Below are 19,857 nucleotides of genomic sequence, written 5' to 3'. Positions count from 1 at the left end.
CGGGTGACCTCAGGCCAGTCACTGGTTCTTTGCCTAGCCTGCCTCACAGGGTTGTTGTAAATAGGGAGAGGGAGAACCTACATAGGCCACCTTGAGCTCCTTGGAGGAAAAGTAATAAATGTAATAAGTAATACATAAAATAGACATTCATGGCAAAGACCCATTTATCCAGCTGGGAAAACCTGTGGGAACAACTCCCACAACCCCCCATAAGGGGCCAGTTTGTTTCTACTTGGAAAGGCACTAAGCAGTCCTCCCTCCCCCCCCCCCCGCATCTCCCTCAAAAAACCCGTTAAACGGTTTCTGCTGCGGGACGTCTAAAAGAGACAACGCGACGTTTCTTCCCTCACGCGCCCGAAGTCACGACGAGAAGGAGGAGGGCGCTGATTGGTCCAATTCAAGGGCAGAGAGGCAGATGAGAGGGCGCTGGTTAGGGGAGTGAGATGGCCCTTGTCCAATGGAAAGCGTCGGAGAGGCGGGATGGGCGGGGCCGCCGAGCTCATAAAAGGGGAAGGAGGGCGAAGCGGCGAAGGGTTCTTGCTCGCGAGGCCGACGGGGGAGCAGAAAGGAGGTGTTGCTTCGGAGGGGGCGTGGCCTGGAAGGCTAGGCATAGGAGGCGGAGCTTAACCCGTGACGGTTTGCGAGGGGTGGGAGAGAAGGAGTCTGCGGAAAGCAGCTGTCTGGGCCACACAAAATGGCGGAGGGCGACAATAGGAGCACCAACCAGCTGGTGGGTGAGCGCTGAGGCGAAGCACATTGGGTGGGCGGGGGGCGAGTTGAGGCCCTCACTTCTCTTAAGAAGAGGGAAGGAAGGAAGTGGGGGTGCTTCCTTGGGCTGTATCCTGCGAGGAGCATCTGCGGAGGGGCGCTTGTTTTTACGCAGGAAGAGGGAGGGGCTGGCTCTTCTGTCTCCATGCAAGTCTTGCAAGGCTGCCATAGCGGCCTCTTCACCCCCCCTCCCAGCCCCGCCATTCCTATTTTGCGTTATTTTAAAGTGGGGCGTGGGAGGTTTGCGCCATTTGTGCAGCTCTTCCTTTTGTGGGGTGGAGGCCTCAAACTGCTTCATAGAGTGGAGGGGCTGCAAGGGGCGAAGTGAGGAAACTTCGAAAGTATAACAGGCACACCAAAAAATCTTATGGCGCTTTTCAAGACTTAGCTTACTGCAATGCAGGGGGTTGGACTTGATGACCCTCGGGCCCCTTCCGACGCCACAATAACGCGATTCTAAGATCCGCAGATTTTTGATGGCAGAAGCTTTTGTAGACTGAAGGCTGCTTCGTCGGATGCACGAAGTGGTTGTTTGATGGTGTGTGTATGAATGTCTTCTTTCACACACACGTGTTTACCTATCAGTATGTGTATATTTGTATTAACACTCACCTGTGTGTAAATAGATGTGTGTGTGCACACACACACACATACAGATAGATAATAACATTTTGTGCGTTTGATTAATGGGGTTTTAGCCTGTGAAGCTTCTGCCACCATAAGCCTTAAAGGTGCCCCAAGGTTGTTTGTGTGATGGCTGTATGAAACTGTCCTCCTGAAACTTAAATAACACCCCACGGTCTAGTCATGTTTACTCAGAATGAAGGCCTGAGTAAATTGGGTGTATTCCAAGGTAAATGTGTCACCTCAAATTTCACCAAAGGATCCAAAATCAGGAGAGAACCCATTATATTTTGCTGATGCACAAGGTTTTAGAAGCTGGCAGGGGCAGCAATAGTGTTTTGTAGGAATATGGGATCAGAATTGCAAAGTTGAAAGGCAAAAGGGCCTTCTTACAAATGGGCAGGGATGGAGGCTTTTCTTCCCACCAAATAATACATTAAAAATATTCTAGGCAAGCCATCTTGAAAAAGATCAGGTTTCATTTTCCTGTTTCTCCGGTAGGACTCTGCTATGTCATCTTCCTTTGTAGTATTAGAGACACACCTGGCCAGCCTGCTTATGCTAATAGGAGCAGAAATAAGCAGGGTGCTTTGTTTAGGCTGTCAAAGGAGCTGCAGCGCTTCAGGGATAGGTGGTTGAAAGTCAGATGCACAGCATTGAGCATTAAGGTTGATGAACAGAGGAGTGCAGATACTGTGTGTGCCTTTTCTTTGAGTTTGAAATGCAGATCACTTGTATCCACAGTGTTATCTGCTACATTTCTCGCTGTCATATGCTTGGTATACCCTTTTTGATTTGAAGACAGTGCACACGAGTTTCCCCCTGTTTTATAATGGCCTGGTGCAGCTACTGAGGCTGTGTGCGCATAGATGGCCCAATATAACTGAATGAACTTGATGGGCAAGGAGAGATTTTAACCCAGGCAGAACAACAGTTTAGTTTGTCTTGTGACTGAATCATTTCAAAGACATGAGTTAAGGGTATGTGTGTGTGTATGATGGAATATTCACAGATCTAAGCTTCCAGGGAAGAGAGAAATGTTTAGAAACAAAATTTATTGGCTTGAACTCCCTATATCTTGCTGATCTAGTAGGCCATGTTAGGAAATGGACAGAAATTGAAGAGCAGAAATTAGAATTCAAAATAAGGAAGCATTAAACATGCTAGACTAGCAGGAGTTGTATACAGTGTGTAGACCTCAGTGGCAGGTCTATTTTTTTCCTTCATGATTCATTATGAAAGTTTCACCTACGTACTATTCACAAGTCTTCAGTTTATGGTCCTGGGCTGAGACAGCAATCGGTACAAAACACAGCTGTGTAGGATGTCCAAAGTAACAGATATTCAGAGTTAATTAAAATTTTGGTAAATCCAATTTTGCACAGAGAACCTTGCATAACATTTAACACGGTTATGATAATAAATAATGTAAAAACAGTTTAATTTCAAAAATATATTGCTTGCAAAAAATAAATTAAATATTGTGTTTATATTGAGTTACTTTCTCATCCTGCCCAAGTTCATGATCATAAGATTTGGGCTTTCCATAAGCCAGATAAATTTTATCCTAATATCCAAGCTGGAATCAGAACAAGTATCAAAATAAGGTCCTGGAGCACAGTTTTCACAAGATGATGCAGGTAGAAGAGCTCTTTGTAATGAAAAATCCTAACTACTCAATCTGGAGTTGCCATCGCTTGAGGAATGTGGGAAAGACAATTTCTGCCAATTTCCCCTTTCCCCTCTGATCTTAAGGAATCCCCACACCTCTAGAGCAGCTTTTCATTGGCTACAGGAGGAAGGAAGAATTGGTGTAAATTTCATCCACAATCCTTTTGCTCTAGCTGGAGCATCCTGTTCTGCTCATGGGAACTCTGGATCCAAGTTTCAGTATGTAGAAATATATCCTATGAATATGGCACTGTTCTCCTAGTTGGGAGTAACCAGATATTTTGTTGCATGAGAGACATAAAGCTTCAAATTAAAAGGGGCTCTCCCATGGAAGTATAAAAAAGGACCAGTTAAGAGGATGCAGACATAAAAAAATGAGTTATATTATGTGAAGCAAAGTAGGGATAAAGCTGTTATATTGTCTAACATAAGATACCCTACATGTCCCATGAAGCATATGCATTGTTTAAACATTTTTCTGCCCGGGGCAATTACATATGTTAAAATGCTTTTATTCACAGGCTGTAGAGACAGCTAGCTTGGAAGAGCAGTTGCAAGGATGGGGTGAAGTGATTCTGGTGACAGACAAAATCCTTCGTTGGGAAAAACCATGGTTTCCACCTGCTATGATTACTGTAGTTTCCTTCATCTTTCTGTAAGTTTTTGGAGAGAATGTTACTTAAAAAATGCTAAAGACAGTTAAGTTAGTAGTTACTTTCCTGAAGTTCTCAGTACTGCTCTGCTGTATAAAAAGTACATGGGAAGTTTTAGGCAGCTGGAAAAACAATGCTGCTATAAAAAAACCAAATATATGTTCAAACTTGGGGGCATTCCTAGTCATTTTATTTCATAGAAGGGCCTATTAACTCTAAAAAATAGGAAAGTGAAACAACTTTTTATTCCTTCCAAACTTCATTTTCTCTCCTGTCGGTGATGATGCCATTGCAGAAACTACATTAAGGCATTATTTCTCAACCACTGGCTATGTTGGCTGGGGCTGGTGAGAGTTGGGTACTTCAGAATAAAATTTGGAGGCCACTTCTTCTCCACACCTCCTTTAATCACATTGTTAAATGTCTTGCCACTAGATAACCACGTTTTCCTTTCCCCAACAGGATGATCTACTACTTGGATCCATCTGTTCTTTCAGGTGTTTCTTGCTTTGTTATGCTGCTTTGTTTGGCTGACTACCTTGTACCTGCTCTTGCTCCTAGAATTTTTGGCTCCAGTAAATGGTATGTTGTTTGACAGTCCCCTAAGTATAACATTTAGCAAGAATAGAATCAAACCCACATATATTCAGTGTTAACTATGTGCATCAGTCCTGAACAAAAATCCTCCTACCTAGTGTTCTGACAAACCTAGTGTTGTTCTACTACCTAGAGCAACAGTATCTGTGTATATTAAAGGCTCAGTTGTCTCTTTTTTCTGTTTGATACCTTTGCTTGTATAATTTTGTTTAGACTGCAAGGTCATTGAGGCAGGAACCTATCTTTTCCTCCTGTTCCCGTCCCTCTTATGTTACTCTCTACAGCACCATGCACACTGATAGTAGACTAAAAACAGAGCTGTAGCCTTTAAACAACTGACTGTCATGGATTCTTGGGATGTAAATATATATAAAGATGCCATCTAACTGAAAGTTAGAACCTCTCTGCTGGAAATGGTGATTTGCTGAATAGGACACAGATTTGCAGTTAATGGTAAATTCTTCATAGTATCTGGTCATCAACTGCAAATTAATGCAAGTTTTAGTTCATTAAAATATATATGATCTTCTCATTCTTGGATTTGTTGATCACCCTAACTGCGAATAGTTATATTAGAGAGTCGAAGTAATATAAATTGTACATATATGAACGGGACATTAAAACGGCATCAGATTTTGAACTGGGTGATGGGAGGTCGAGATGATGATGGTTGCTCATGTGCAGTTTCTAAAGTGGAGGCGACACCATAATATCACGAGCTTTGCTTAAAATAATTTCTTTAAAGGACTACTGAACAACAACAGCGATTCCATGAAATCTGTAGCAACCTGGTAAAAACACGGCGCGGAATTGTTGGTTGGTGGAAACGTCTTTTCACATTTAAGGAGGAAAAGCCTAAAATGGTAATATATGTGCTTCTCTGAAAGTGTTTCAGCCTTATTGCAAATTGGATGTTGCTTTATAAATCCATTCTGCCTTACATATACTAAAACAAATGCTTTTGGTGACTGGCATGTTTATTTGGTTTTTAAATGAAAATCTGTTTTTTTAAAACCTGAAATGGTAGCTGCACCTTGAAATGAATAGTTTAGTAAGTGCATACACCATCTGATCAGAGCTATTTATGGTAGCTTGATTTGACTATTTGACTCCTGCCCCCCCCCCAACACAGACATACTTGTTACAGGCAATTATTATTTTTTTGCTTCATAGTCTCTAGGACAGTTGTTGTAGTGGTATGCGAATATATTCCTGTCTGCAATTTATAACATCTTCCTAACGCATCCAGCAAGCCAATAACAATCAAGGCTAAGCTCCTAAAACTTACTAGCTTGAAAGAAATTTCCACTGAAGTGAATGAGATATACTGCTAAGTATGTTCGTTTGTTCACTCATTCAGAATCCCTGCTAATCAATCATGCTGCTTTTAATAGCAGCGGGGGGGGGGGGGAGTACTTAGAGAGGTAACTGTCATATTATGCCTTCATAACTTACTTTTAAGTACTACTACCATTCTTATTTCTCTTCTAGTACTTCATGACAATGCTCTGTTCCTTAGCTGTGATTGCTTGGATAGGACAGCAAGTTCATAACCTCTTCCTCACCTACCTTATTGGTAAGTGGCACAAAATAATATATTGCTGTGTTTTTCCACAATAGAGAATGGGGAAATATTTGTAGTTGGGATGCCTATAATGAAGCAATTGCAACATAAATTAGATGTGTCTGTATGGGGGATGAATTTGCAAATGTACATATGAGGTGATAACTTCTTCTTTACCCCCCTAGTGAGCTGCTTCTTGTTGTTTCCTGGATTAAATAAGCATGGAATAATTTCAAAATATGCTGGAATGGCAAAAAGGGAGGTCAACAAACTCCTGAAGCAAAAGGAGAAGAAAAACGAATGAAACATTGCTTGCTAATTCACTCTATAGCATAATTGTGTTCTGGGAACAATTCAATGAATTATTGTGTGTTTAATAGTATAGAAGTGCTTATTTCAGTCATTGCTTTTTGATTTTAAATAAGGGCCCTTCTTATGCTGTTTAAGCAGGAACTGTATGGTCCCTCAGTCACACACTAATAGTCTTCTAACATGGACAGTCATTTTTACAGTAAGTGTGACTAGCAACTTCAATAGTGTAATAAGACTGATCAATAACAACTGGTGGGGGTGAACTGGGTAACATTTTTCATTCCTCTTGAGCATTTTAAGGACTCTCTGGACTGTCTAGGTTTACTTCAAAATGCCCTTTAGATTAAATTGATAAACGTACGATGTTGTAGGTGACAGGTGATTTGAATAAACAAAGCTCCTAAACTCTGAACCCCAGTTGTAATTGTAGCTCTGCAATGCAACTTAATTGCACTGAAACTGAATGAAAAACCTACCGTAAGTCAGGATGCACAGGCAGTCAACTTCATTGCTTCTATTATTTAAATAGCTCTAGTTTTGGTGTTGTGAAACATGTCTGTAGTTTTTAAAAAATATGGTCTTATATAAAATCATGTTGAAAATACGTGATGCGTCTGTCTTGCCAACAAGTCTCTGGAGTTATTTGTGTTTTCTTAATGCTATTTTGTTTTTACTACACATTTCTTAAGTAAAAGTTTGTAACCTGTTAAAATGATAGGCATCTTAAATTTCTGTTTAACAGGCAAATTTCTGTCTTAATTGTAAATTGATGAACAGTGTTATCTTGCGTTTGAAAATACAGACTTGAAAAATCTTGAAACTTTGTTTCATTATTATCTTTTTTGACAAAATGAGAACTGCTGCTTACATTACCTGTACTGCTTTACAGATGGTAGCTGCTTTTCATTCTAAGTTCCCAACCTTTCAGTTTTCTCTGAAATACTGTAATTCAGTGAACATTTTTTTGTAAATGTGTCTCAAAAGGACAAAGTTTTTAAGTTGCTCTTGTGATATATTGCCTATAGTGAAGCCTGAAAGGCCATAACTGTGTTGGCAGCATTGGCAGCAAGGGATAGAAAGTCTTCTAACTAGAACTAACGCAAATATTATTTTTATCATCACTCTCTTACTAATTGGCTCACACCAGTAAAAAGCAGTCTTTCTCTCTTCACGCACATCTAACTTTTTGAATGCTAGGGGTGGGATGTGGCTCAGTTTTTACTGCCATACTAGTATGTAACATGGTGCTGATAACTTACCTGCATAAGGACACTAGGGTGGTGTTCAACACTTAAACATGCCAATGTTGGATCTCTTGTGACACGTGAATCTTAGTCAGGGCATTCTGTTTTTCCAAATGAATGAAAAACCATTTTCGGAATCTTTAGAGCAACCTCACAAGATCTCTGCCTTAGGAGAAAATACAATGCCTCTTACTAAGGCTAGTGAAAAGAGAAATCCCTGAAGCAGGTTTTCTTCTGGAGGTGGAAGAAACAACATTACCTATTACAGCTCATTGGGTTGAAATATTTTCGTATGCCAACTTAGTTATCATTGTAGTAAGTATTTTCCCATTCATGAATACCATATTTGACATTATACCTTCAGTTTGGACATTAGAAGCAGCACACAAATCCTGAGACCTAGTTGCAGAATGAATTATATTTAATCATTGGAAGTCTGTGATGACAGTTCCTGTATCTAGCAGCTATGGGCACTAGCAACAAGATGGTGAAATATAAAACTATTTTGGAATGATTTAGTGATAGCTTAAGTGACAGGAACTGGTTTCTTTCAAAAACATCACACTTTCCCATAAGTCCTACACACACACACACCGCCCTTGATTTTGTGTATTTATTTTAGACAGGATAACTAAACCAGCTTTACCTAGTTTGGGTAGGAGTGTAGTGTTTTATGTGAAGGGAAAGCAATGTTGTAATATGATTTAGGAGGGAGCCATGTAGGGTGGGAAGGTAGAGAAAAGACTTGGAGGGAGGGGAAATAAGTTCCATGTACCAGCCCTTTTTTGTTTGTTTGTTAATGTTGCTGCTTTACTTTTGATTGCGTTGATACATAATGTAGATGGATAATAAATGTATTATCTAGAGAGATAAAAGTTGAATAAAAATGTTAGTAGAAGAAAATAATGACAATTATTGAATGTGTATGTAAGGCCCCTGTCTGCTTTTCTCCATTCATCTAACCAGGAAAATAAAGTCATAGCAAAAGTGGAGCTAACTTACTGATGTCTTAAGACACAAATGGGCAGAATTCAGTTTTGCAGTATGCTTTTCATTAGAACTTTCAAACAGAGCCAGATGCAAAATAGTGGCTCAGGTATGCAGATGTAGAATAGCATAACAGCCTTCAGCACATGCTCAGTTTAAGTTTATTTTCCTTACCAGATCTAGATCTAGACCCCCATCCCTTTTAAAAGACAAATCTTCAGTCTTCCCAGGCTTTCTTGATTTGAGCTAGCTAGCTTAAGAGGAGAAAAAGACTTTTGGTTGATGGTGATGCTCCTTTGCAAGCAGAAACTGTTTATGAGCTAACTGTCAATCATCACCAGAGATCTACTAGTACAGTAGATTCTACTCTACCATCTGACTATCCCTGCCTCCAAAGGATGCTGCTGAGACCTTTAGGTTCCCCTCAAGTTATCCTCCACTCTGTTGTATAATGTCATCCTTTCGGTGTTGGTAAAACAGTCTGTTTGGGAAATGCCTCATGCCTCAACCTTTGAGGCCGAAAATATTAACACATCTGCTTGATGCTTTTTTTTATCCCTTCCTAAGAAAGTGGTTTGGCACCTTTTGAAGATTTTCCTTGGTAATATCTATACAACATTATAGGGAATAGCAAGCTGGGGAATCTCAGGCCAAGGGGCCAACTGCTATCTCCCTGGACTTTGAACCCCCCTCCCCCCTCCCCCCCAGCCACACCCTCTCCCCTGGCAATGCTTCACATCCCAATTATTTTTGCCTGTCTCAAATGTGTCACTGAACTCTCATAATGCCTCTTCCTTCTCTGGATGGAAGATGGAGAAAGATTTGTGAGTGCATAGAAAGTACTGTACAAAGGTAAACTTTGGTTGTCGATTTTTGCAAGCCCCTCTTAGGAGACTTTATGCCTAAAGGGCCACATATAAATGCTGTTAATAAATAATGTTAACATTTACATTTGTTCCTGTGCTCATTTCTGCCTTCAGAAGGTTGCCCAGAGAAAGATTCCCCATGCTAGGCCTAACTGGAGACAGACAGAGGAGCTGCCTGGGTGGGGAGCCCTTCATGCTTCTTAAATAAAGGACTGAGAACATGTCACATTTTCCATTGGGGCAATTGCACTAGACTAATTGCAGAGCTCTTGCCGGAACCTGCCCTCACTTCTTGGGTGGCGGCAGTGAGTGGGGCACCACCCCATGGATTCTGCCACCTGAGGCGGTTGCTTCAGCCTGCTTCTGGATGGTACCAAAACTCAGAGCACAGCACCAGATCTGCCTCATTGCCCTAAAGAAGGTAACATGAATAATGATGTAAGAGGCAGGTTCAAATCTTCACTCATTGATGAAACTTGGCTGGGCAACCTGGTCTCTATTACCCTAGCCTAGCCCAGTTTTCTTCAATCTTAGGTCTCCAGACATCCTTGGACTACAACTCCCATCATCCCCACCCAGTCAAGGGTGGCGGGAGTTGTACTCCCATCAAAATACCTGAGGAACCTAAGGTTGGAGGACTCTGCCCTAGCCTATCTCACTTAAGGTGGCTGTGCGAGTAAAATGGAGGATAAGGAAGATCCCTATATGGTGCCTTGGAGCAACTCGCTTGTGTGTGGCCTGGAGGAAACGAGATAAAACATGTAGTGCATATACAGTAGAATGAATTCATGCGGCAGAGTCCTGCCGCGCAATGACAGAAACAGGCTGAGCATCTACAAAACCGTCGCCTGGCCCCGCCCCTTTTCCGGAAGCGTTCCTGGTTGCTGCTGGATACCAAAACCGAAAGGGCCGCTGGGAGTCCGCTCTCTGCCAACTCCGGCCGAGCTGTTTGAAGACGCCTTGCCTTTAGGCTACAGAGATAGGAAAATGTAGTGTCGGTAACTTCCGGGTAGCTGCCGTTGAGAAATCTTTGCGGAAGTGAGCCGCAGAAGTGCTCTTTCTAACTCATATAATCTCCCATGTAAAAATTATCGAGATCAAGCCTGAAGAATCCAGCGGTCAATTGAACACAGAAGCCTTGTGTTTCATTGACTTGCATGCAGACAAGGTTGCACTTTAAAATGTTTTCTGCTTCCAAATTTTTATTTTTAAGAATCCCCTGAAATATGGCATGTATAGGTTTGCTGATTCTTTCAGTGGAGACGCTGCTGCCAACAAAATAACAAAATCCTGGAAAAAACCAGCTCAAAGACATTCTGAACACTGCAGCTATCTACTCAAAGCGACGTCCCAGTGATTTCAACAAGTTTGCTCCCAAATGAGTACGCAGAAAATTGCATCCTAAAAGATCAGAAAATTGTGCCCTGTGTGTCGATTCAGCCTTAACACAAGATATCTCTACATTTTGTTCTCTACGGTCCATTGACGAGCCCTGGCTGAGCGGAAATCTCCCCAAGGCATTTTAACCCGGGAACAAGGTAATCTCGCGAGAGAAAACCCCATCACTTCCTTGTTATTCTGCCGCCTCGATTTCCCATAACACCCCGCGCTCGCTCGGCCGCCTTCCTTTTTCCGCCATATTGCTGCACTGGTGAGTAGCGGGCGATGGCCGTTCCTGGGTGGCATCCGTCGTATATCGAACCCATCCTGTTTCCTTGGGCCGCTGTCGCCCCGGTTCCTGGAAGCTGGGGCTCCGCTCGACCTGCCCAGCTTATTTGGAGATGGCCGCGCTTCTCCTGGGTCTCGCGGTGGCCGCCTGAACGGAGCGGGGGGGGGGAGGAAGAGCTGTTGGGAGAGGAATGCCTTGGTCTGGGGCTTTGAGTGGAGGAAGGGCTGAGCTGGCGGGTTGTGCCTGACCGGGGAGGCCTTGACCAGCAGGCAGGCAGAAGCGCCGCAGGTGCCTTGCTGGACGAAGAACGCCGGGCACGGCCGCGTTTTCACGCGCTCGGGCTGCAACTTATTTTACATGCGTGTAAGCCCCAGGGCACGTAGTGGAGCTTCCATGTGCCACTCGTGGTTGCATTTTAGGTCCTCGCGAGACATGGGCGCCTGCACCAGCTTGGGCGGGGGTGGCTTACAGGCTGCTGGTATAGAGCAGACCGACATGGGGGGCATTCAGCTCCGGGTCGCCCCTTAAAATCCCGGGCTCGCTGGATGCTTCACTAGGGCAGCAAAGTTTGGGGCCCTCAGCTTCTCATGCATTCCAGTTCCTGGAGAGGGTAGTTTGCCTTACCAAGTGCTTACAATATAACTTCTACTTTTGGGGACTGTTGGCTTCGGGAAAGGGTTCCACTCACGAGCTAGTGTTAAAATTGTAAGTGGTGTGTGTGGGGTGGGGGACAAAAGCCCATCTCTTGTGGCATTCTTACTGCAAATACATCAGAGCAGCTGCGTTAATATTTCAAAGGGTTGCTGTGTTGGTCTGCAGCTGTAAAAACGATAAGAAGTCTTGCTTGATCACACCAAAGTTGTGAAGTCCAGTGCCCTGTTTCCCAGAGATGCTTCTTCTGGGATGGTCACAAGCAGGTCTTGAGGGCAATGGGCCTCCCTCCCTCACTTTGGATCTCCAGCAACTGGCATTCAATAGTGTCCCTGAGCATTGTTGCTCCCTGTCCTTAACATGAATATATGATTTTTTCAAGGTCTCAAAATATGATATTGTTTTAACTCAAATTAAGGAATCCTGGCAATGTCTGTGTTTTTCTGGATAAGAAATATAATTCTTCAGGGCTTTGCTTGGACTAGAATCCCAGAGACAGTATAATACTTCTTTTCTGAAAATACAAAGTATAATATATGAGCCCTTTGAGTACAAATAACTTGCTCCCTTTGAGTGCAAAGGGACTCTCCTCTTTACCCCCATGTAGTCATGGCAACTACATATTTGGTTAAAGGTCTTTCTAGGGGGGGAAGTGACTTAAAAACGAATGACAACACAGACTTTGAAGATACCCCAATCTAGTCTCTGTGTCTTGATATAGGGTAGCTTAATGTAGTCCCAATGAGTGCCTGATAATTGCACATGAAAAGCAATTCACAGTCTCCTAAAGCCATCTTGATTCATGCATAAGAGCTAGACAAGTGTATTTTAATATTCTGTCGGAAGCCGCCCAGAGTGGCTGGGGAAACCCAGCCAGATGGGCGGGGTATAAATTATTATTTATTATTATTATAAGCAGCTCTTAAATTTTGATTTTGTGTGTGCTGCACTGTGGGGCATGTGTGTATGAACAGCACTGGACAAATAGATTTGAAAGCAGCTACTCTCCTGATTGCAACTCTTAAGTAAGAATAGCCTTCAGAGCAACCAATCTGGGCAGAATTGGAGGCAATTAATCCTTTTTGTGTTTAAACTCTTGCTGTACTGTACCAGATGTAACTGTGTAAGCATTTGAGCTTAGTAACTTGTGAACTTGTTCGAAAGGCTAGGCTGAATCTACGCTTTTTTATAATTTGAGGTTGCTAGAGCTCTTTGAAAACAAGTCAACAGTTGCAGTTATTTTTTTCTGGAAATACAATGTAGCGCCCTTGCAATTCAGTACTTACTAAAGGCAAAACAAAAGAAAAAATAATAAAAATCCTTCCAGTAGCACCTTAGAGACCAACTAAGTGAACTAAACATTTTATTTGCAATTGGAATGGCCACATCGTAACATCACATAATACATGCTGTTTGTTACCTATGGTGTAATTTCAAGTGCAGGGCTATAAATCCTTACATTTGTTTAGAAAGTGTGTTTTGATTACTCTTAATTAGCTCCCTGTGTATTGTGCTGCTTCCAACATCCAGACGCAATCCAGTGAGCCACCATTTGAAGAAAGAACATTGATACATGTTAGCAATTGGGCTTATTTAAATTTGTGTATTTTATCCATGCAGGCATCATGGTGCGCATGAACGTTCTGGCAGATGCTCTTAAAAGCATCAACAATGCTGAGAAGCGTGGAAAACGTCAAGTTCTCATCAGACCATGCTCGAAAGTTATCGTCCGGTTCTTAACTGTGATGATGAAGCATGGTAAGTCCACAGAATATATGTAAAACAGTCCAGGAAAGATTCAGATTTTTGGCCTTTTAAACTCCGATATCACCTTGGTTGGGGGACATGTCAGTGAATGTATTATATTCAAAGTTGGGTGTGGGTATAGGTTGAAACTGGGCTTAATTACTTAAAAGTTTTGTTTGAAGATGACTGTGGTTGAAGCAGCATACTTGGGGATGGGCGCAGTGAAAATGGTCAGCTCACCATAAGCCAAGTAACTTGTTCCTTCAAATTGTACAGTGCAAGTAGTATTTTAAATTAAATACTGCATGTTAATACAAGGATTACCATAGGTTTTTCAGCATACCTGTGCTTCGTCCTTCCTCCAGAGGGTTCAGGGAACATCCGTTTTTGTTCTCATCATTAGTTGATGGTTTAGCCAAGAAGGCACTGTCCATAGATGTACATACTCTGTAAAACAAAACAAGCAGCAGTACAGTGGTACCTCGTGTTGCTTACCATCCCCTTTATGAATGCTGCGGGTTACGCGCTCTGCTAACCTGGAAGTAGATGCCGCTTGTTGCGACCTTTGCTCTGGGATGCTAGCGGAAGTTGCGCTCCGGTGGCGCAGCAGCAGCGGGAGGCGCAATTAGAGAAAGTGTGCCTCATGTTACGAGCGGTTTCCTGTTATGAACGGACCTCTGGAACGGATTAAGTATTTAACACGAGGTACCACTGTACCAAATAAAATAGTGAAGTATGCTGATATATATGATAACATGCACAATAGCCTGAAAAACCTATGGTAATCCTTGTATTAACATGCAGTATTCAATTTTATAAAATGGCTTCCAGTTTTGTTTTTGCAAATTGAATCACTTTGAATGCCACAGGCTGTGTGAAATAGTAACTTGCCAAATGCAAGCCAAGTCTCCATGGCACAGCAAGGATTTGAACCCCTGCATTCCTAGTTCTAGTCAGATAGTATCTGCTATGCCACACTGGCTCATATATCCCACCCTAGTAGTCAAGCAGTTCTGTCAGGGATAGAGGAATTGCTCGGAGGAGCGGGGGGAGAGAAGAGATGAAATGGCAGAGGAGAGAAAAGATTGGGATTCAGCCAGTAAGGGGGAGGGGCTGAGATATCGAGAGCAATTACCTATAATTAGTACAGATACCTCTAGCTCTCCCAGCCCTCATCAGCAAACGTCTCAGGAAGAGGGAGAGACTTCACATACTGTCAGTAGCCGACAAGGGGGGGAGCAGAGGGGGAGACGTAAGCGTCAACGTCATATTAGGGGGACAAGGGGTTTCCTCTGTTGGCGCGCGTGGGAAGATTCCAGTCCGGAAAACTGATAGCAAGGGAGTAGACATGATTTCAACACTCTGTAACTCTTAATGCTTAATAAACAGTTTTTAAGCTCACCGCTTGAGCCGGCCGTTTCTCACAAGCAACATCAAAAGGCAAGAGCAGCCTGACAAGTTCAGTTAACGGGGAGGAATGGGTTGCTTTAGTTCTATTTCAGTGGTGCAAAGTTTTGAATATGCTGAGTGCTTTTCTTTGGTTCACAGGTTACATAGGTGAATTTGAGATCATTGATGATCACAGAGCTGGGAAGATTGTTGTTAATCTCACAGGCAGACTCAACAAGGTAGGACCTGACTTCCATATAAGCCCCACGGGACTTAATGCCAGAATTACATCTTGAAAGATACACTTGTTGGGTGCATCTAAATTCACCTCACTTCACAGGAAAATTCACCCTTTGTGGGTTGGATTAAATGGAAGGTGGGTTATGTATTTAGGCAAAATTTCCTTTAGTCCTAGGGCCAATTCAGACTGTGTTTTGTTCATATAATTGTGTGCCTGACCAAATGGGAACTTTTATTATAAGCAAATGACTTCAAAAGGTCCTCTGGTCCTACAACAGCCACTGTGCTGGTTCACTTGAGTTGACAACATTGTGCCTTAAAACTGGCAAATTGGAAGAAGTCTACTCTGCCTGTCTTCAAAAACCCTTGGGAGAACAGCCTTTAGGGTGCCACCTAAGTGGCTGTCATCAATGGATCCTCTTCTTTCTCCTTGACCTCTTTGAATTCAGTCTTGGGAAGCCTCTTCCAATCAACCTATGGTTCCTGGTTAACTTTCCGGCATCTCGGTGCAGTTGGCAAGGACTCCTTGCCTGAAACTCCAGAGAGCTGGTGCTAGTCAGTGAAGAGACTTTTGAATTACAGGTAGGTAGCCGTGTTGGTGTGCCATAGTCAAAACAAAATAAAAAATAAAATAATTCCTTCCAGTAGCACCTTAGAGACCAACTAAGTTTGTTCTTGGTATGAGCTTTCGTGTGCATGCACACTTCTTCAGAACTTTTGAACTCCTTGAACCCAGACAATCTGATAAGGCAGATCCTTTACTATTTGTGTAATTTTGTTTCTAACTTGATTTCTATGTTATTGAATTGAGATGTGCATTTATGCATTTGCGTTGCCAGTGATTCTTGGGCTTTTATTTTCTCTGTTTTTAGTTTTTCCTGAGATTGGAGTTTATTTTCTTCTTCTTACCTAGCTTTGTGACTGCTTGGTCAAATGTTAATAGCTGGTAAACTGATATATTCAGATCTGTTAGGGCATAGCATCTTACAGCTGTATCTTTCAAATGGGTTGTATTTATATTTTCTTCTCCATGCCACTTTTAGATACCAAATTTTAAATGTGTGTGTTGTGTTGCAAGTTTTAAGAGTATTGTTACAGGGCGGTATATATTGTTATACTCTTAAAAGAGTATTGCGATAATTTTCCAAACACGCTTTTTCTTTGTGTTCAAAATATTTGACAGGCTGATATTACAAATTCAGGATGAAACTATACAACTCTATTCATACCCAAGTTCTGAATCATTTCTTATTGAAAAGTTTTAAGTTAGCTGTGCTGGCCCATAGGAGACATTACAAAATCATGGTTAGAACAGAATATCACAAAATTGTGGGGGTGCTTGTGAGGCCTCCAGAGCCTGCCTTCTTTCCTGTTGAAATAAATGATTTCAAATTTCTTATTAGAAGCAATAAGAAAAATGGCGCTAGCTGTTTGGCTTCATTTAGAAAATTCACAAGACCTTCATTGGGACCAACTGAAAATCACAAAATAGGCAAAATAAAGCAGAAATGGAGGGTGAGAGTAGCCCTGTGCCAGCAACATTTTCCTCTCCCCACCTTCTCCTTTTTTGCTTTCTTTAACATCTTGTCAGAGGAAGAATTTGGTCCCACAGAACTCAAAAGCGCACCATTTTTGTGACTTGTCAGTTTGTCCTAATGCAAGCACAACACTACTTCAGTAATAGGTGGAAAGCTATAGTGTGGCAGGAGAGATGAAAATAATTACAATATTCACACCTGGCAACCAGTGTGCCCCTCTGGTTTCAGATAGTACATGAGTAGACAAGTCAAAAAAGCCTGGGAAACAAATTTTCACAGTCCTAGCGGCTATGGTGGCTCATTTACCATAAGTAATGTATTTAGTGTTAACTCTGGAAGTGTATACAGTGGTACCTCGGGTTACGAACTTAATTCGTTCTGGAGGTCTGTTCTTTACCCGAAACCGTTCTTAACCTGAGACGCACTTTCACTAATTGGGCCTGCCGGTGTGTGATTTCCGTTTACATTCTGGCGCAAAGTTCTTAACTTGAGGTACTACTTCCGGGTTAGCAGAGTTTGTAACCCGAAGCCTAGGTAATGTAAAAGAAAAATCCCAGGTGTGGAACTGCCCAGCCACCTGGCTCTTAGGGATAAGCCCACTGGTTTCTGCGGAGTTAAATAAAAGAAGTCCAGCCACTGGAGCAAGGACAAGACAGGGTTTATTGCGCAATAGGTTACAGTCAAACTGCACCCCCAGAACAGTGTTACAAGAACTTTTAAAAACTCCTATCATATCCCAGAATACAGTTTGGAAACATCATTACTACATCATCACTACATCACTAAAGGGAAGGGTTATACATGATTGACATATAGGAAAGACAAGATTAGCATATGGGGGAAACAGAGCAATATCAGGGAGATAGCCCTGGGCCAATGTGAATTGGTGTTAAGTATTGGCAAGGATACCTTGAGCACTTATCTGGGAGAGAACAATGGGATTCCAGCTGAGGGATATTAGCCCAGTGGCTTCCTGAAGCACCCAGAGATTACCTGCTGAGGCAATGAGTTTACTCAGGAGGAGACTTTGCTTAGGTGACCCCCCCCCCATAATTTCCGTAACAGTAACCTGAGGTAACACTGTACTCTATTCTGACCAAACTAAGCCTCCTAGGATGTGGCTGTCTGGCCCTTGCTGCTAGCACAGCAGCCAAACATTTCCCTTCCATCCTCCTCAATTTTGGCAATGGCGAGGAGTCAAAACCACTTCTTAGCTGCCGGGACAATCCTCGCCCATCTCTGCTGCTTCAAAAGTTGGGAAGAAAGCTAGTTGCTTGTCACACTCAACAGAAGGCAATTTGCATATAATATGCAACCCTAGTGTAGTTGAAGACTGGCATGCACCTCTGCCTCTTGGCAGAAGTGTTGGCATTTCTGTCAGCCCTGTCAAAGCAGCATAATGCCAAGGTTTCTGTTGTGCCCTGCGGCTTGTGACAAAGCCATTGTTTGCATTTGACATGTGCTTGTTCAACTCCTGTACGTTGGTGTGAGGCAGCACTTCAATTTATTATGTTATCTGTATTTATAGCCCACTCTTGGCCTGGGTGGGCTGCAAAATATAACAATTAAGAACAGTGTGTAATTAAAATTGTAAAATAAAACCCAGTTATCAGAATAACAAAAGCACAGAACTGCAGTTCACAACAGAGTAGGAGGAGGGAAGATGCGCACTCATCCAAAGGCCTAGGTAATGAAATGTGTCTCAGCCTATCATCAAAATGCATTGTTCTGTGAACTGCCCTGAGACCTTCAGGTATAGGGCGGTATATAAATTTAATAGATGATGGTGGTGATAATATTCAGTGATGGCACAATATGGGCTTCAGAAGGGAGGTCATTTCACTAGCTGGGGGCCACCACAGAGAAGAGCCTCTCTTGCCACCATCACCCCTCGGCCATCTAGTTCATTTCTATGCTGCCTTCCAGCATGTAACTCAGATGTGTTCTAGGCAGGGTTCCCAGGTTGTCTCCCATTCAGGCACTGCTTAACTCAAGCAAGATGGTTTCATCCTGTGCCTAACTGACAGTGCCGTCTGGATCCTGTTCAGGATTGTATGAGCTGGCTATAAATCACAGCCCCTGAACCCGCAAACATTTCTTCTTGTTCTCAGGCACTTTCCCCAGGTTCCACTTCCTGTTGAATTGGGTAGCACAGCTGTGTTCCATCTATCAAATTTATTGAAAATACTTTAATACCACATCCTTAAGTTCAACGACTTCTGGACTTTGCAAGTGATACATTCGAAGGATGGTTATGTCTTTTCCCCTTTGTTTGGCTTGATAGTGCGGTGTGATCAGCCCCAGATTTGATGTCCAACTGAAGGATTTGGAAAAGTGGCAGAACAACCTGCTACCTTCACGTCAGTTTGGGTAAGTATCAGCTATGTAGAACTGGATTGCCGAAGCTTGTGATTAGGGCTTTTTCATTGCTGTGAGTTTTACCTTAGCTATTGCTCCTTGTTGCTAGATTTACATTGCAAGATAAGCGCATGCCGAATAGCGTTCAGTCTATTCATCATTATGGATCAAAAGCCAGAACTACTACTAGCACTTAACCTGCTAACTCTGGTACATTAGCTGTTGCTTTCTCTAAAATCGGTGGGTTGTATGCAACTAATTGTGCAAGGTTCCCCTCACTCTTCTCCCCCATAGCAGCTCTGGGAGTTACCCATAACCCTCTGGAGCAGATGTGTTGTTAGGAAAGAGGGAGGGGAAGTTTCCTAGTGCTTATGGAAGTTGTTTTGCATGCACAACGATCTAGCTGGATTCAAACCAGTACGGCAGTGATCTATACAAGAATCTAATCTCTATACGTGTCAAGCAGTTTTGCATTCAGTTTTTGTGGTAGTACATTTTTCTAATGTGCTGCCTGTTAAAGATTAGGTTAAATTCTTCTTTCTGCTTTTGCAAATGGGTAAGAAATCAAGCATAAAGCGTAACAGGTATTTTCCTCACCCTTTTAATAGGTACATTGTGCTGACAACTTCAGCTGGCATCATGGACCACGAGGAAGCTAGGCGAAAACACACAGGAGGAAAAATCCTGGGATTCTTTTTCTAAACTTGTAAAAACAGGCAAACTAATAAATTGTTCAAATAGACTCTTTGCACCTTGCATGTTAAAGTCAATCCTTGTTCCATAGCCCTAGTATACTATGCTATTCAGGTAATAGTATAATTTACATTGTTGTGTAAAGTGAGCAACAGCCTCAGGTGCTGGCACCTTTGGTGGCTCAGGTTGTCTTCTCGATCTTGCTGCTTTATATAGGATAAACTGAACACATATGTCTATGCACATGTATGTCTGCACCAAAAATTAACAGAAGAGTAGTCTGCAAT

General features: G+C 42.4%; 2 protein-coding genes across 2 annotated transcripts; both read left to right on the top strand.

The window, feature by feature from the left end:
* The first annotated feature begins 578 nt into the window (after nucleotides 1-578).
* Nucleotides 579-7,009, top strand: ARL6IP1 (ADP ribosylation factor like GTPase 6 interacting protein 1). Its single transcript, XM_033166814.1, has 6 exons — nucleotides 579-730; nucleotides 3,585-3,718; nucleotides 4,179-4,298; nucleotides 5,059-5,176; nucleotides 5,805-5,889; nucleotides 6,063-7,009. The coding sequence occupies exons 1-6, from the start codon at nucleotides 695-697 to the stop codon at nucleotides 6,179-6,181; spliced, it is 612 nt and encodes a 203-aa protein (XP_033022705.1). The 5' UTR covers nucleotides 579-694; the 3' UTR covers nucleotides 6,182-7,009.
* Nucleotides 7,010-10,827: 3,818 nt separating this feature from the next.
* On the top strand, nucleotides 10,828-19,624 carry RPS15A (ribosomal protein S15a). Its single transcript, XM_033167365.1, has 5 exons — nucleotides 10,828-10,937; nucleotides 13,227-13,364; nucleotides 14,901-14,980; nucleotides 18,804-18,889; nucleotides 19,486-19,624. The coding sequence occupies exons 2-5, from the start codon at nucleotides 13,232-13,234 to the stop codon at nucleotides 19,577-19,579; spliced, it is 393 nt and encodes a 130-aa protein (XP_033023256.1). The 5' UTR covers nucleotides 10,828-10,937; nucleotides 13,227-13,231; the 3' UTR covers nucleotides 19,580-19,624.
* Nucleotides 19,625-19,857: the final 233 nt, after the last annotated feature.

This window comes from Lacerta agilis, chromosome 13 (genome assembly GCF_009819535.1).
Source record: "Lacerta agilis isolate rLacAgi1 chromosome 13, rLacAgi1.pri, whole genome shotgun sequence".
NCBI classification, from domain to species: Eukaryota; Metazoa; Chordata; class Lepidosauria; order Squamata; family Lacertidae; genus Lacerta; species Lacerta agilis.
The sequence above is the reverse complement of the archived record's forward strand: the minus strand, read 5'-3'. Positions and strand labels throughout refer to the sequence as shown.

What these genes read in the sequence shown, in the direction of transcription:
- ARL6IP1 (XM_033166814.1), top strand. Translation starts at nt 695, where the DNA reads ATGGCGGAGGGCGACAATAGGAGCACCAACCAGCTG. An exon ending in ATAGGAGCACCAACCAGCTG is followed by an intron (nt 731 to 3,584) that starts GTGGGTGAGCGC and finishes TTTTATTCACAG; the next exon opens with GCTGTAGAGACAGCTAGCTT. An exon ending in ATTTTTGGCTCCAGTAAATG is followed by an intron (nt 4,299 to 5,058) that starts GTATGTTGTTTG and finishes ATTTCTTTAAAG; the next exon opens with GACTACTGAACAACAACAGC.
- RPS15A (XM_033167365.1), top strand. Translation starts at nt 13,232, where the DNA reads ATGGTGCGCATGAACGTTCTGGCAGATGCTCTTAAAAGCATCAACAAT. An exon ending in TCACAGGCAGACTCAACAAG is followed by an intron (nt 14,981 to 18,803) that starts GTAGGACCTGAC and finishes TTGGCTTGATAG; the next exon opens with TGCGGTGTGATCAGCCCCAG. An exon ending in CTACCTTCACGTCAGTTTGG is followed by an intron (nt 18,890 to 19,485) that starts GTAAGTATCAGC and finishes CCCTTTTAATAG; the next exon opens with GTACATTGTGCTGACAACTT.